General features: G+C 42.3%; 1 protein-coding gene across 1 annotated transcript in view; it reads left to right on the top strand.

The window, feature by feature from the left end:
- Positions 1-2,281: 2,281 nt before the first annotated feature.
- The window catches only part of LOC308676346 (rho guanine nucleotide exchange factor 40-like), a gene marked incomplete at its 5' end in the record, with an annotated part of 35,907 nt that continues 25,450 nt past the window's right edge, over positions 2,282-12,738 (top strand). The window contains 4 exons of the mRNA XM_081342155.1: positions 2,282-2,314; positions 6,313-6,366; positions 6,674-6,871; positions 8,575-10,327. Coding sequence (XP_081198281.1) covers positions 2,282-2,314; positions 6,313-6,366; positions 6,674-6,871; positions 8,575-10,327 — 2,038 coding nt within the window. The remainder of the gene's footprint in view (positions 2,315-6,312; positions 6,367-6,673; positions 6,872-8,574; positions 10,328-12,738) is intronic.

The raw sequence follows: 12,738 nt of genomic DNA, 5'->3' as shown, positions 1-12,738 counted from the left end.
TTTATAACAAAGGAACTCTTCATTAGGAATACTCTTTTAATAAGAATATATTAATAATTAAAAATGAACATGGTTTTATATTTGTAAAATTTATTACATTCTGAGAAACATTTACAAAGCAAATTCATGAAGTCAGATATGATTGACTAGCAATACTTCTAGCGTTTGTAAGAGTGGAAAGGAATTGTTTTTACCTGGACATCTGGCTGACAGCCTACATTGTTTTTTGAGCTCCAGACCCGTGGAGATAAGCAATTTAAATAATTTCTGTTTAGAACGGCAGCCAGTATTTATGAGTAAGAAGAAAGTTGTTCCCAAAAGTCAGGCTAGGAAGCTAAATCAGCAGTAGTCTGATTTATAAAAAAGAATAGTTTGCAACTTTTAAGTCAAATGAAAGATACAATTTTTTTGGTAGTAATAAAAATAAAGAATAAGATGCCCGCTTGCTCACTAGTGTCATTCTCTGGGCTTAAGATCTGATTGCTTTTAAGAACAAAGTGCAGATGTAAAATCCTGATCTGAATAAACCAGGCAGTTCTTAGAAAAAAACTCATGGTTACTGTTGATATTTAAGAAGTGAGCAAGAGATGATAAAAGAAGTGAAGGATCATTGTGCTTTGAGCAGCTTTGCACCATCCAGGAAAGTTTACAGTGCCTTGCCTCCATTGAAAATTGTTACTGTTTGAAATGGCATTAAGTTTGAGAAATGGGTGGTAGAAGTGGACCTCTGAGAGAGTTGAGATCAAGAAGAATTTCTGATTTGCAGAAACAAAATTGACTCTGTGTACTTTAAACTACAGTGAACAGAGCTGGAAATAATCAGAAACACATTTTGTGTGTGTGTGTGGAAGGAAGCTAAACAGAATTCAGTTCTGTAATCAATTTGTGGACATGAAATTATTCTTTTTAAGTGCATGTGTTTTGGACCTGAGTCTTGGGTATTTTCTTTAAAAAAACAAAACAACCCCAAGTAATCTTTGCAAATCTGAAGTAATCTATGTTTCTTTAGCAAACCAGCAGTGCAGTTTTTCAATGGTTATGTGCGTGGTTTTTCATCAGTGTCAAATGAACACACTGTGTGAAGTCATTGAGGAGGTAAAGTGATAATATGCCTATCATTCAATCAAGTTCACTAGCAAGCCATTCTAATTAAGAGGTTCTCTCTCAGCCTCTCCTGCTTATGTGTCATGGGAATAATAATTGAAAGGGCTGTTGTGAAGGGCTGTTGAGGTAATGCCTTTGAATATTCTGGGAACCACACTAAAGATGTACCCCCCCTTTTAATGTAGTAGTGTTTCCTGAAGTTGGTTGCTGGTAGTCCTTGACCTATGACCACAATTGGGAGAGCAACTCCCATTGCTGAGTGAGGTGGTCATTAAGTGAGCTGCACCTGATTTTATGACCTTTTTTGCCTCAGTTGTTAAGTGAATCCCACTTTCCCCATTGACTTTGCTTTTGGGAGCTGCCTGGAAAGATCACAAAGGGAATCACGTGGAAAACACCCCCCCCAAGACTGTCATAAATATAGGCTGATTGCCAAGCACCTGAATTTTGATCACATGACTGTGACAATGGTGTGATAGTTTTAAGTACAGGGATTTGTCATAAGTCACTTTTTTTCAGCAGCATCCTAACTTTGAATGGTCAATAAACAAATGGTCGTGCACTGAGAATTACCTGTATGCAGAGATGAGTAATAGTCCAGTGGCAATTGGTAACTTTCAGAGTTATGGGAAAGGTTACCCCCGATGTCTTGAAATCATTATTAGAAAAGGACAAAGTGTTGGTTAACATTGACTGGCTCAAGGTTGACTCAGCCTTCCATCCTCCTGAGGTCAGTAAAATGAGGACCCAGCAATATGCTGACTCTGTAAACTGCTGAGAGAGAGGGCTGTAAAGCACTGTGAAGTGGTATATAAATCTAAGTGCTATTGATATTGGGAACTGGTGACTATCCAGAAGTTATTGAACAGTGTCCTTTAATATTTCAATAGATACAATTCAGTGACATTTGGAAGACCGCAAATGCCATACAATTGTTAAGTGCCATATGGTTCGCTGTAACTATACCACTACCTTTTGCCAGTGTAAGAGATACTGCATTGTAATGTCTTAAATTGTGTTGGATTATAAATTAGAGGAGAACTAGTTAAAAAACATGTTGGTTTGCTTTGGAGCATTTTGTGGCTCTGCATAGCACACTGAGCTGTATAAATACAAAGCAACCATAGTTTACCCTAGCAGCTTGTGCAATGACAATCTGTGTGATTACTTTCCAGACATGCATGTTATGGAAATCCGGTCCTTTGAATTGGTGAGCAAACAGTGGATAAGTTCAGCATGTGCAAACTCAAGTACCGTAATTGTTTTTCTCTTAGATAAAACTGCCTCCCAGGATGGCTATCAAAGAATGTCTATATGGGGAATGAGGAGAATGTCTTTTTGTCCTTCATTTCAAACAGTAAAATGTCTTTGAACAATCTCTAACAAGTAGGAATCAAGCTTGCAGGCTAAAGACTATGACTTCAGATCAGTCCTTGTGTTGCAGGCGTGTGTGGAGAAGCTAGTTAGACTTATATTAATAATCATACTGACAGAAATACGTATGTATGTCTGTGTGTGGCCATAATTCCAACATAATTATTCTAAAATAAGATAGTTGCTTTCAGCAAAAGCTTTTTTTTTTCATCAAGCATTTCATTTTGTATTTGGTAGTGGCCTAAAACTTTTCTCCAGGAAGGCAGGCAGGATCTTGTGTCATTCAAAAGCTAGCTGCTATAATGACACTCGTGCAGTAATAAAAAGTATAGTGGTATAGTGGGTTATTTCTCTGAGTAAGATCAGAGAAAGCCAAGTTCTCATCCACCATCCTCCAGGATGGAAGTTCATCGGATGACTTGGGGTCAGAAACACTCTTAGCCCAAACTACCTCTTAGGGTTGTTAAAAGGAAAAATGGGTGGTGGCTGAACTCTTGAAGGAAAGGCAGCATAGATATCCAATTAATTAAATCTGTTTAATATGTACAGTAGGGACGCGGTGGCTCAGTGGGTTAGGACGCTGAGCTTGTCGATCAGAAGGTCGGCAGTTTGGCGGGTCGAATCCCGAGTGCCGCGTAACAGAGTGAGCGCCTGTTACTTGTCCCAGCTTTTGCCAACCTAGCAGTTCGAAAGCACGTAAAAATGCAAGTAGAAAAATAGGGACCACTACGGTGGGAAGGTAACAGCGTTCCGTGCGCCTTTGGCATCTAGTCATGCCGGCCACATGACCACGGAGACGTCCTCGGACAAGCACTGGCTCTTCGGCTTTGAAACAGAGATGAGCACCGGCCCCTAGAGTCGGAAACGACTAGCACGCATGTGCGGGGGAACGTTTACCTTTACCTATAATATGTACAGTGGCTCAGGTAAGAAAATCACCTGTAGGCTTCCCCCTCCAAAACTTTGTCCAGGATATAGAAAGAAAACTCCTTTGAGCATGGCTTTCTGGTGAGATCTGCCATATGACGTACAGCCTGCTACTGAGCATGCATAGTCCTAATCTCTTCCCTCCCCTACCTCTACCACCACCAACAATTTAATCCTGCACATCTTCAGGTTTCACAGAACTTTTCTCCTCTGCAGGGGTATTATCTTTTGCCTGCCAAGATATTCACTTGGGGAATAACCACTGGTGAGAGTATATGGAAATACAGAGCATCTGTTTCTCTGTGTGTGAGTGAACGGGGGCTGAATATTGGCAGTAATGCTTAGGGAAGATCTGTCTGTGTTTCCATCAGCCACACTTCTCACGTGGATCTGTCTGCCTTGCACACCCTCCAGGACCCAGAGCCAAGAAGGGGCCTCCCCACTCTTCCTGCCAGTGTCTGGGTCTGAAGGGGAGGGGAACTGCCTCTTCCTGTCAAGGATATAAAACTCAAGCTTGGCTGACTGCAAGTCTCTGTTTTCCTTCCCCTTGGCCAGAAAGTGGGGAAAAAGAGAGGTTTGTGCGTGTGTGCGTTGGTCTGGGGTGGTGGTGGTGGAATTTGGGACCTTTGTGCCCTCCGTCTTTTTACAAAATAGTTTGGCTTTCAACTCAAGTTTCAGTTAGGGGAGGGAGAATCCCAGAAAAGCAACCAGCTTCTTGACTTTGCACTTCCTTGTGAGAAGAGGACCACTTGCCTGCACTTGTGTGTGTGTGTGGGGGGGAGGGCTCTTGGGGAAAGAGCTTCCCTTCTCTTCCCCCCCCATGGCAGAACACCTGTTTTGCATGTAGTATCACCTTGGAGTATTGCCTTGCCTTCCAGTTAAACAATCTGAAATGGCAGAAGGTTCCTCAAGAGCTTTCTATATCAAGAACTGAGCTGTCTGATTGGGAACAGCAAACTCTACATCAGGCCAATTCAGACTTGACCAAATACAATTAGTCCCTGACTTACAACCATTTGTTCAGCCATTGTTTGAAGTTACAGGGGCATTGAAAAAAGTGAATTTGATAGGTCCTTACTCTTAACAACTGTTGCAGCATCCCCACTGACACAAGATCAAAATTTGGGAGCTTGGCAGCCAGCATGTATTTATGAAGACTGCAGCATCCCTGGGTCACTGGTGATTGCCATTTCCAACCTTTCCAGATGACACAATGGCCGCATGATTCATTTAACTGGTCCCAGTTGTGGTTGTAAGTTGGGGACTACCTGTACTGTGCAAATTCTCAGATTCTTCATCTTGTAGTTTATGTTTAAGCCATTTCAAAAGTAGATTATTCCCAGACTGCATTAAATACCTTCAGGTGCAGCAGATATAGCTTAACATTGGCCATACTGTTACCTCCAATGTTTTTTAATCATTTCATCTGCCCGATGAAAAAGTTCTTGGAAACTTGAAAGCTTGCTTATGATTTGTGAACCTTGATTTGGCTCTGCCATACTAGTTTGTACAGATTCGACTGGTTTAATGATAAAATATTGCTTTATTACAGATTTTTTTCTCCTTATGGTCAAGAAAACTTCATTTGTTTCAGGAATATTACTGGGCTTTCCAGATATCTGAATATTGGCTTCAATCCACTAAATGATGTTTTTACTCCTGTATATCCCTGATATATGGCATATCCCTGCCTGTAACTTCTATAAGCAGAAGTTAAGCAACCTCTATTTATCTCTGATAGATGAAAGGATATTCAGACCGAATTTTAGTTCAACATTTCTTATTTTGGAAAGTGATAGGTATTAAGGTACTCCAGTCTCCCATACAAGGCTGGACACTAGCATTTTGTAGCCTAAGACATAAGAATAATGACGCTTCCTTCCTTCAACAAATAGGGTGCTTAGTTACTCCAGAGTGGTTGTGTTATTTCTAAAAACATGGCAAAATAATAACAAATGTTCCCTCCTCCCCCAAAACAGTACGTAACAAAAATATTTAAATTAGCTTATTTTTTTTAAAAAAATCAAATCAGTTGCTTGAGGTTGCTCTTACTATTTCCTAATGGCCAAACTGGTTCTACTATTAGAATAAATTGGCCCTTTTAATTTTTTGTATTTTTTTAAAGCCTTGTTAAAGGATATTAGGTAAAGTGTTGAAATAATGGACATAAAGAAAGGACTGCTGCTACAAAATGACCCCAAATATCCCCTTCTATTCACCATCATGCAGTTTTACCAGATAGCAGTAAAGGGTACAAAGTAAGTCAAAATTAACACTTGTTTTGCTTCCCTCTCTCAAAGGAGGGTTTAGAAGAGTAATTGCTACAAAAGACAACCACACATTTTCATGCCCTTAGTTCAATAAGATTTTCTTAGGCTGGAACTTGATGTGGCAATTAGACAAACTCTGCAGCTTTTGGAATGCTCACAAACAAAGAAGCAGTCAGGAAAGATTTAATAAAGTTATTTAATCTGGATTCAGAGACAAGGCAAGGATGCACAGTTCTTGTCATTGCCTCACATCGTCTTCCAGCATGAGATTTGAATCCAGGGTATGCCCGTGGGGGGAAAAAAGATTGTGTCTCTTTGGAAGGTACTCTGGAAGGTTTAAGGCACAATGGCTGTTTCTCTTGCTATTGCACCCTCCTTCTTTTACAGTCTCTCTCTCTCTCTCTCTCTCCTCCCCCCAATTTCCTTTGCTGGGTGGAGCTGCGGAAGGAGTGAGCTCACAGCTGCTAATGTATTCCAGATGGAACCTCCGCTCTCCATACTCCTTGGCACTTTCCCAAACCCTTTCATTCTTGCTGCCCCCTCATGCCCTCTGCTCTTTTTACACACTGCTGGTCTCTGTGCACATTGCCCTGAGCAATTTCCTGGCTGCCCCTTGTTCCTTTTGACACATCACTAGGGGGCAGTGGTCTTCCTCCAGGCACAAAATGTGACCAGTTGCTCATTGCTGCAGGTAACCATAACAACCTGGCTCTTCCCTTTAATTGGCTGAACAAGGCAATGAAAGGACATCAAATAGAAAAGGTTGAAGGCAAGAGGTCCTAGTCCTAGGGCAGCATCACGAGGTATGAGTTATGCAGAAACCACAAAAAAGCGAGGGGCATTCATTCATTGCACTTGGGCAAGGAGGGAACAGTTGCAATTCTAGGTAAAGGAAATAGCACTTTTGTTTCATTGCATAGTTTCAGGGGGATTGGATGGGCTGGTGAAAGGCTCTTGGAGGCTCACGCCCTCCCCATGCATATGCTTTGTTTTTGCAGGAACCTGAGCCTGTGGAAGAATGTGTCCAGAGCACACTGGCTGCCTTGTACCCTCCTTTCGAAGCCACGGCCCCCACTCTTCTGAGCCAGGTCTTCGAAGTGCTGGAGCGGACGTACCAACACGATGCACTACGCTACACCCTTGACTTCCTTGTTCCTGCCAAGCACATCTTGGCTCGCATCCAGAGTGAAGCCTGTGTGAGCTCCTGCTTCGGTTTGGCTCTCTGTTTGTCTGGAGTACTTCTGAACAGGAAATCTAGCTTGGCAGTGTTGGGCAATAGAGAAACAATCCGTGCTGGTGCCAGAATCCCATAGCGGCTCTCTGTGTGGGAGTCAGCTAGGATATCAGTGGCCCTCCAAAGGGTGTTGAATTCCATTCCCCATCAATTCCCATAAATGTTATCCAATGCCTGGAGGGCCGTAGCTTTTCTAATCTAAATTGAAGTATAGGAATTTTTTCTTTAGTTCCTGGGTATTTTTAAAATTTTAATTCTATAGGTACTCCTCGGCTTATGACCACAGTTGGGCCCAGAATTTTCTTTGTAACTTGTCATAAATTGAGTCACCATGAAGGACTAGGCTTGATTTTATGATCATTTTTATGATGGTCAGTAAGAGAGCCACTATGGTTGTTAAGTGAATCATGTGGTTGTAACTCCAAATCCAGCTTACCTAATGGGTGGTTTTTTTTTGCTGGAAAACAGAATAAAATAAAATAAAATAAAATTGGCCAATGTGATCATATGCTGTAACTGGTTGTAAATGTGAGCCGGTTGCTAAGTGCCCAAAGTGCAATCACAAGACCAGGGGTGGTGTGGCAGTCACAATCTTGAGGACAGTTGTGAATGACTTTTTGAATTTGTCATAGCTTGCTGAATGACTGGTAGTAATTCAAAGACTACCTGTATCATGTTCCCACATTTTCTTATGGTAGCAAGTCCTTCATAAGTAAACTTATATGGCAAGCAAGTATTAGCAAAGTGATTTTTGGGTGGGATATATAGATATGAGGACCCAGATTGTTGGGGGCAATTAAGCTGACTTTGTAATAATGCCGCTTGGGGGTGTGTGTGAAAGCCCTAATAAGCAGGCATATACATAGAATGAAGGCTACTGCTAAGCTTGTAAGCCGCCCTGAGTCTTCGGAGAAGGGCGGGATATAAATGGAATTAAAATAAATAAAAAATAAAATAAATAAATATTAGTGTTCTTTGGTTGGAGAGTCTTAATGTTGTGTAAACTAGATCCCCCTTTTTTCCTTACTCTTCTCTTATTTGGCAATTTTAGTTTTTGTGCAGAATTCTAATCAAGTTGTTCATCGTGGTGAAATGCCAGAGCTGAGCTAAGCTAGGAGATGCTTGTTGTTTCTTCATGGTGGGAAGAAAAAGAATGATATACTATCCATTAATGCAATATTTGTATTGTCTACAGGTAGTCCTTGACTTACAACCACAATTGAGCCCAAAATTTTTGTTGCTAAGTAAGAAATTTGTTGAGTTTTGCCCCATTTTACAACTTTTTCTTGCCACATTTGTTAGGTGGATTACTGCAGTTGTCAAATTGGTAACATTATCAAGTGAATCTGGCTTCCCCGTTGACTTTGCTTATCAGAAGGTCACAAAACCTGATCATATGACCCTAGGAAACTGCAATCGTCATAAATATGAATCAGCTGTCAACCGTCCAAATGGAAATCACGTAACCCTGGGGATGCTGCAACAGTTATAAGTGTGAAAAATGGCCACAAGTCACTTTTTTTGGTGCTGTTGTAACTTCTAAATGGCCATTAAATGAATGGTTGTAAATCGAGGACTGCCCTTATATAGGTTCCAGTATTCTGTATTTCTTAATGTAACTATCTGACTTCCCTTTCTCCTCTTCTCTCTTTCCCTCTTCCTTAGGCTCAATATAGTGGCTTTGTCTTTTGTCATGAAGGTTGGCCCCTGTGCCTTCATGAAAAAGTCCTTGTCCAGCTGGGCTCCTTGCCGTGGCAACGCCTGTGTCCTGGGGATTTCTACTTGCAAGTGGTGCCTCACCGTGAATGTGCTCCCCGCCTAGTCCTGAAATGCCTCTCGCTGGAGGGCCGAGGAGTGCAGGAGTTGCCTGTGTCTCCAGACTCCTATCGATTCCTGTTCACCATTGAATGGCTCAATGGCATCAACAAAGAACGTCGGGTAGGGCGTCTGGAACGCTGCTTGCTGGCAGCTGGAGAAAAAGTGCTGAGCTTGCCCTGGGCTGAGCTTGTGTATCCTCAGTTTGTCCACAAAGATGGATTTATTGTGGGGCAGCACTGCCCTACGGGTTTGACTCCCGAGGTCCTGGGAGCAAGGAGTCCGGGTGACGGACGTCATTCTGGTGGAGAGAACCGGGAATCTGAGGGGGAGTATGTTCACCTCTTAGAGGTCAGCCCCACCTTGCATCAAGCACCCAGAATCCCACAACCTTGCAGTGCCCAGATTCAGACAATGCCTGCTCGCAAGGGACATAGCAAAAATAGGAGTCGGCGCCACCGGGCCTGGCTCCATCATAAGTCAGGCTGCGGGGAGAACTTTGCTTTGCGACAGGCTTGCAAAACTGAGGAGGCAGAGAAGTCTAGTCAAGAGAAGGGAGTCCAAGATGAGAAGGTAGCTCAGCTGAGACCAAATCCTAGCCCAGCTTTGGGCCCAGCCTTAGATACTCCTGGAGTAGTTGGGAACTTGAATCCTAAACAACTGGAGGAAAACCTAGATCCTGTTGAAACAAAACCACCGCCCATTTTGAGTGGTAGTGATGATGTTGCTGAAGACACAGTTCTGGGGAAAGAAGATTTGTTGCTTGACTCCATTCACCAAGATCCAACTCCTCCTAAGGAGGACAGCAAGGAAAGCCATTCTCCAGCTTTAGCAACTCCAAAACGTACCACCAAGGGAAACCGGAGGAAAAAGAAAAATGCTGGGAGAGGAGCTGGTGGTCGGATTAAACAGGGGCCAGATTCTGTGAACCAAGAAACAGGAAGTTCTGATCTTAAAATGGGTGCTGAAAAGGAGGAGGCCTGCACTGGTCCAGGAGAACAGGATTTGGGGACTGGAAGCGTTCATGTTAGTATCAGAGAGCCAGGCAGCATCAAAATTTCATGTGTTGATACCACAGATTGCGATGACACCCAAGAGAAAAGTAGAATCACAAGAAACCAAAGCCTTGAAACTGGAGGGGAGGGAGCCAACAATAAGGACCTGGTTGTCAGCACTGGAGACTGTACTGCAAGTGCTACAAAGCCAGAAGACAGCACAGGAAAATGTAGCATTGGTGACAATGAAGGCAGCTCTGGAGAAGGAAGTATGGAAGGCCCAAAACTTGACACTGAAGAGCCAAATGCTAGACCCAAGACTAGTGAGCTAAGAACTGGAACTGAGGAGGTGAGTGTCCAAGAAAAAGAAGTGGACAGTTCTGAAGACCAAGGTATGGTGGAACAGGGTCTTGACATCAAAGAACCAGTGCTTACTGACTTGCCAAGGAAGAATGAACTAGCAAGTGTTGATGGGAGAGAAGAAGCCGTCTGCGTAGCAGCTGATCAGGGCCCTGAGGAAATACAAAATTCCCTTTTACCCAAGATGGCTCGTCTTGGGGAATCTGTAAACTGGAATCTTCTTCTATCAGGAGTTTTTGCTTTGACAGGTAAGTCATCACCTTTTGGCTGAGCTAATCATTTGGAGAAGTTGAAGTTGATTTGTTTTTCCCTTCTAATAAATCTTCAAAAAGAAGTAGTAGAAAATTTAATCTCTAATGTGGCATTCCCCAATCTGGATGCTTCGATTTTTTGGACAAGTTTTCTCAAAAATCCTCACCTCTGGGACCAATAGTCATCTGATTGGGTATTCTGAGAATTCTAATCCAATACATCTGGAGAGCTCCAGATTGACGAATGCTTTGCTAGTGTTTTGATGGTTATGCACAACAGTATGGCCGTATAGAGTCAGAATAAGTTATGGTGGAACCTGAAGCTTGTTTATCAGTCTCCTTTGGCATGATGCCATTCAGATGTCCAAAACTGCACTTAACATTCATCAAACCAACATTGTGTTTGACAAAGTTGGGGAATGACAGGATCTGTAGTTTACACATCCAAATTGGTGACTATTGCAGAGGGTTCCACTAGCACAGGCATGTCAAACTCGTGATGTCACGTGACGTCGCACAACGTATCACGACTTTTTCCCCATTGCCGGCAATGGGGAGGGCGTGGTTTCGTTGTGGTGCATCCGGCCCACAGGCCGGCAGTTTGACATGCCTGCACTAGCAGCATCTGTAAGGGGGGTCCAAAGCAGCAAGATGACAGACAAAGCGTTGTTTTGCAAGCCCTGATCTCTCACGGAAGTTCAGATGTGTGGGGCTTGCACCATGACACTTTTTGTCTGCTCTCTTATGACTTTCACATCTCTTAATTCCACAAATTAGCCGGTTAACTCGCCAATTTCCATAAAGCTAGTTAACTTTAGGGAAATCAGTAGAGTGTACAGTGCTTTGTATTCAGAGGATAGAAAGAGTATTAATGCTTCTTCCTAAGAAGTATCCGCACTTTTAAAATTATTTTTTTGCCCCCTTTGGATATTGTGTATTTCAAAATACTGAGGTTGGAGCAGATTTTGTTCCCAATATGCTTATTTTCTTTGACTTTTCAAGGCAAAGCAGCCCTCTGTTGTCTGGCCGCCTGCTCCATTACGTAGGCTTGAACTGGATGTCATAATTAAGAAACATTGACCAACTGTGAAGTTAATTGGAGATAATGGGTGAAGACAATGGAGAAATAGATTTTGGATGCCATTACTGATAGATGGTCTGATTTCAGGAGGCATAAAATGGCACTGCAAGAAATATTTCTTGCTGATATTAATGCAGGCTGATGTGTAAATGCATTATTCAGTTCTAGTTTCCATAGGAGAATTTGTGCAGGATATACATTCCAATGGATTCTGCCTTGTATTCATGGGGATGTTGTGAGCTGTTACTCCAAATAGCATGTTCAGAAGTGAAGGGTACTGGGAGTTATAATTCAGGTGCAACATACAAAGGGTAACTACTTCTGTAATGGTGCAATTAACCATTTGCATTTTCCATTGTGAGCAGTAAAATAACTTCAGGCAATCTGGGCTGCAATTCCAGCAACCTGATTTAACCAGAAAGTCCTAGAGGGCCTGCAAAAAACATGAAAAATAAAGAAACTTTATGAATTTTGTACTTAGCTCAACAACCATGGCTTCAGATTGCAGCCTAAAACTTTCCTGTGAGTCTCAACACTACAGAATGAGCCTCCGCAGGCTCTTCCAACAAACTTGTCCTTTAACCAACATTTTTGCCATCTTACTAAACATCACGAGGACTGAATGAGGCAAGCCTCTGTGCTCGCCACATCACAACAATCTGCAGAAACCACTCTCTTGCCTCAAGCCACCAAATACAACCCAGAATGACACCAGTGCCTGATCATGTTACTGAAGGCCTCTGGCTTTCAAAACAGGAGGCAGGCCTCCCTGAAGAGGTACTACATGGAAAGTGTAAACAAAGAGAGATTTGGAAAGAGAGAAAATAAGAAAATATAAGAAAAGTTGAAAAGGAAGCACTAGGCTGGTGAATCCATTTCCAAATGAGTAAGCTAATGTCACCTATTAGAATCCTTCAGTTTTATGAACATCGCTCCTAAAACCTGTATATACACGTAGTCCTCACCTAACAACACTAATTGGGATCAGATTTTCCATCACTAAGTGACACAATCATAAGGTGTGACATTACGTGTCAATGCTGCTTTGCAGTGGAAATTCTGGCACTTTTGGTTGCCATTATTAAGCAAATCACTGGGTTGTTAACCAATGATGTCACATGGTTGCTTTTTGTGAATTCCTGATGGCATCCCCATCGACCTTGCTTGTAACAAGTTGATAATATTGCAAATACTGATCATGTGACCATGGGGACACTGCAGCTGGCATAAATATGAGAATTAGTTATATTTTGGTCATTCAACACTGGTTCAAATGTGGTTGTTAAATGAAGGCCATCTATAATAACATCCAGTATGCTGTCACTAG

This window comes from Vipera berus (assembly GCF_964194415.1).
Source record: "Vipera berus genome assembly, chromosome: W".
Taxonomy (NCBI): Eukaryota; Metazoa; Chordata; class Lepidosauria; order Squamata; family Viperidae; genus Vipera; species Vipera berus.
The sequence above is the reverse complement of the archived record's forward strand: the minus strand, read 5'-3'. Positions and strand labels throughout refer to the sequence as shown.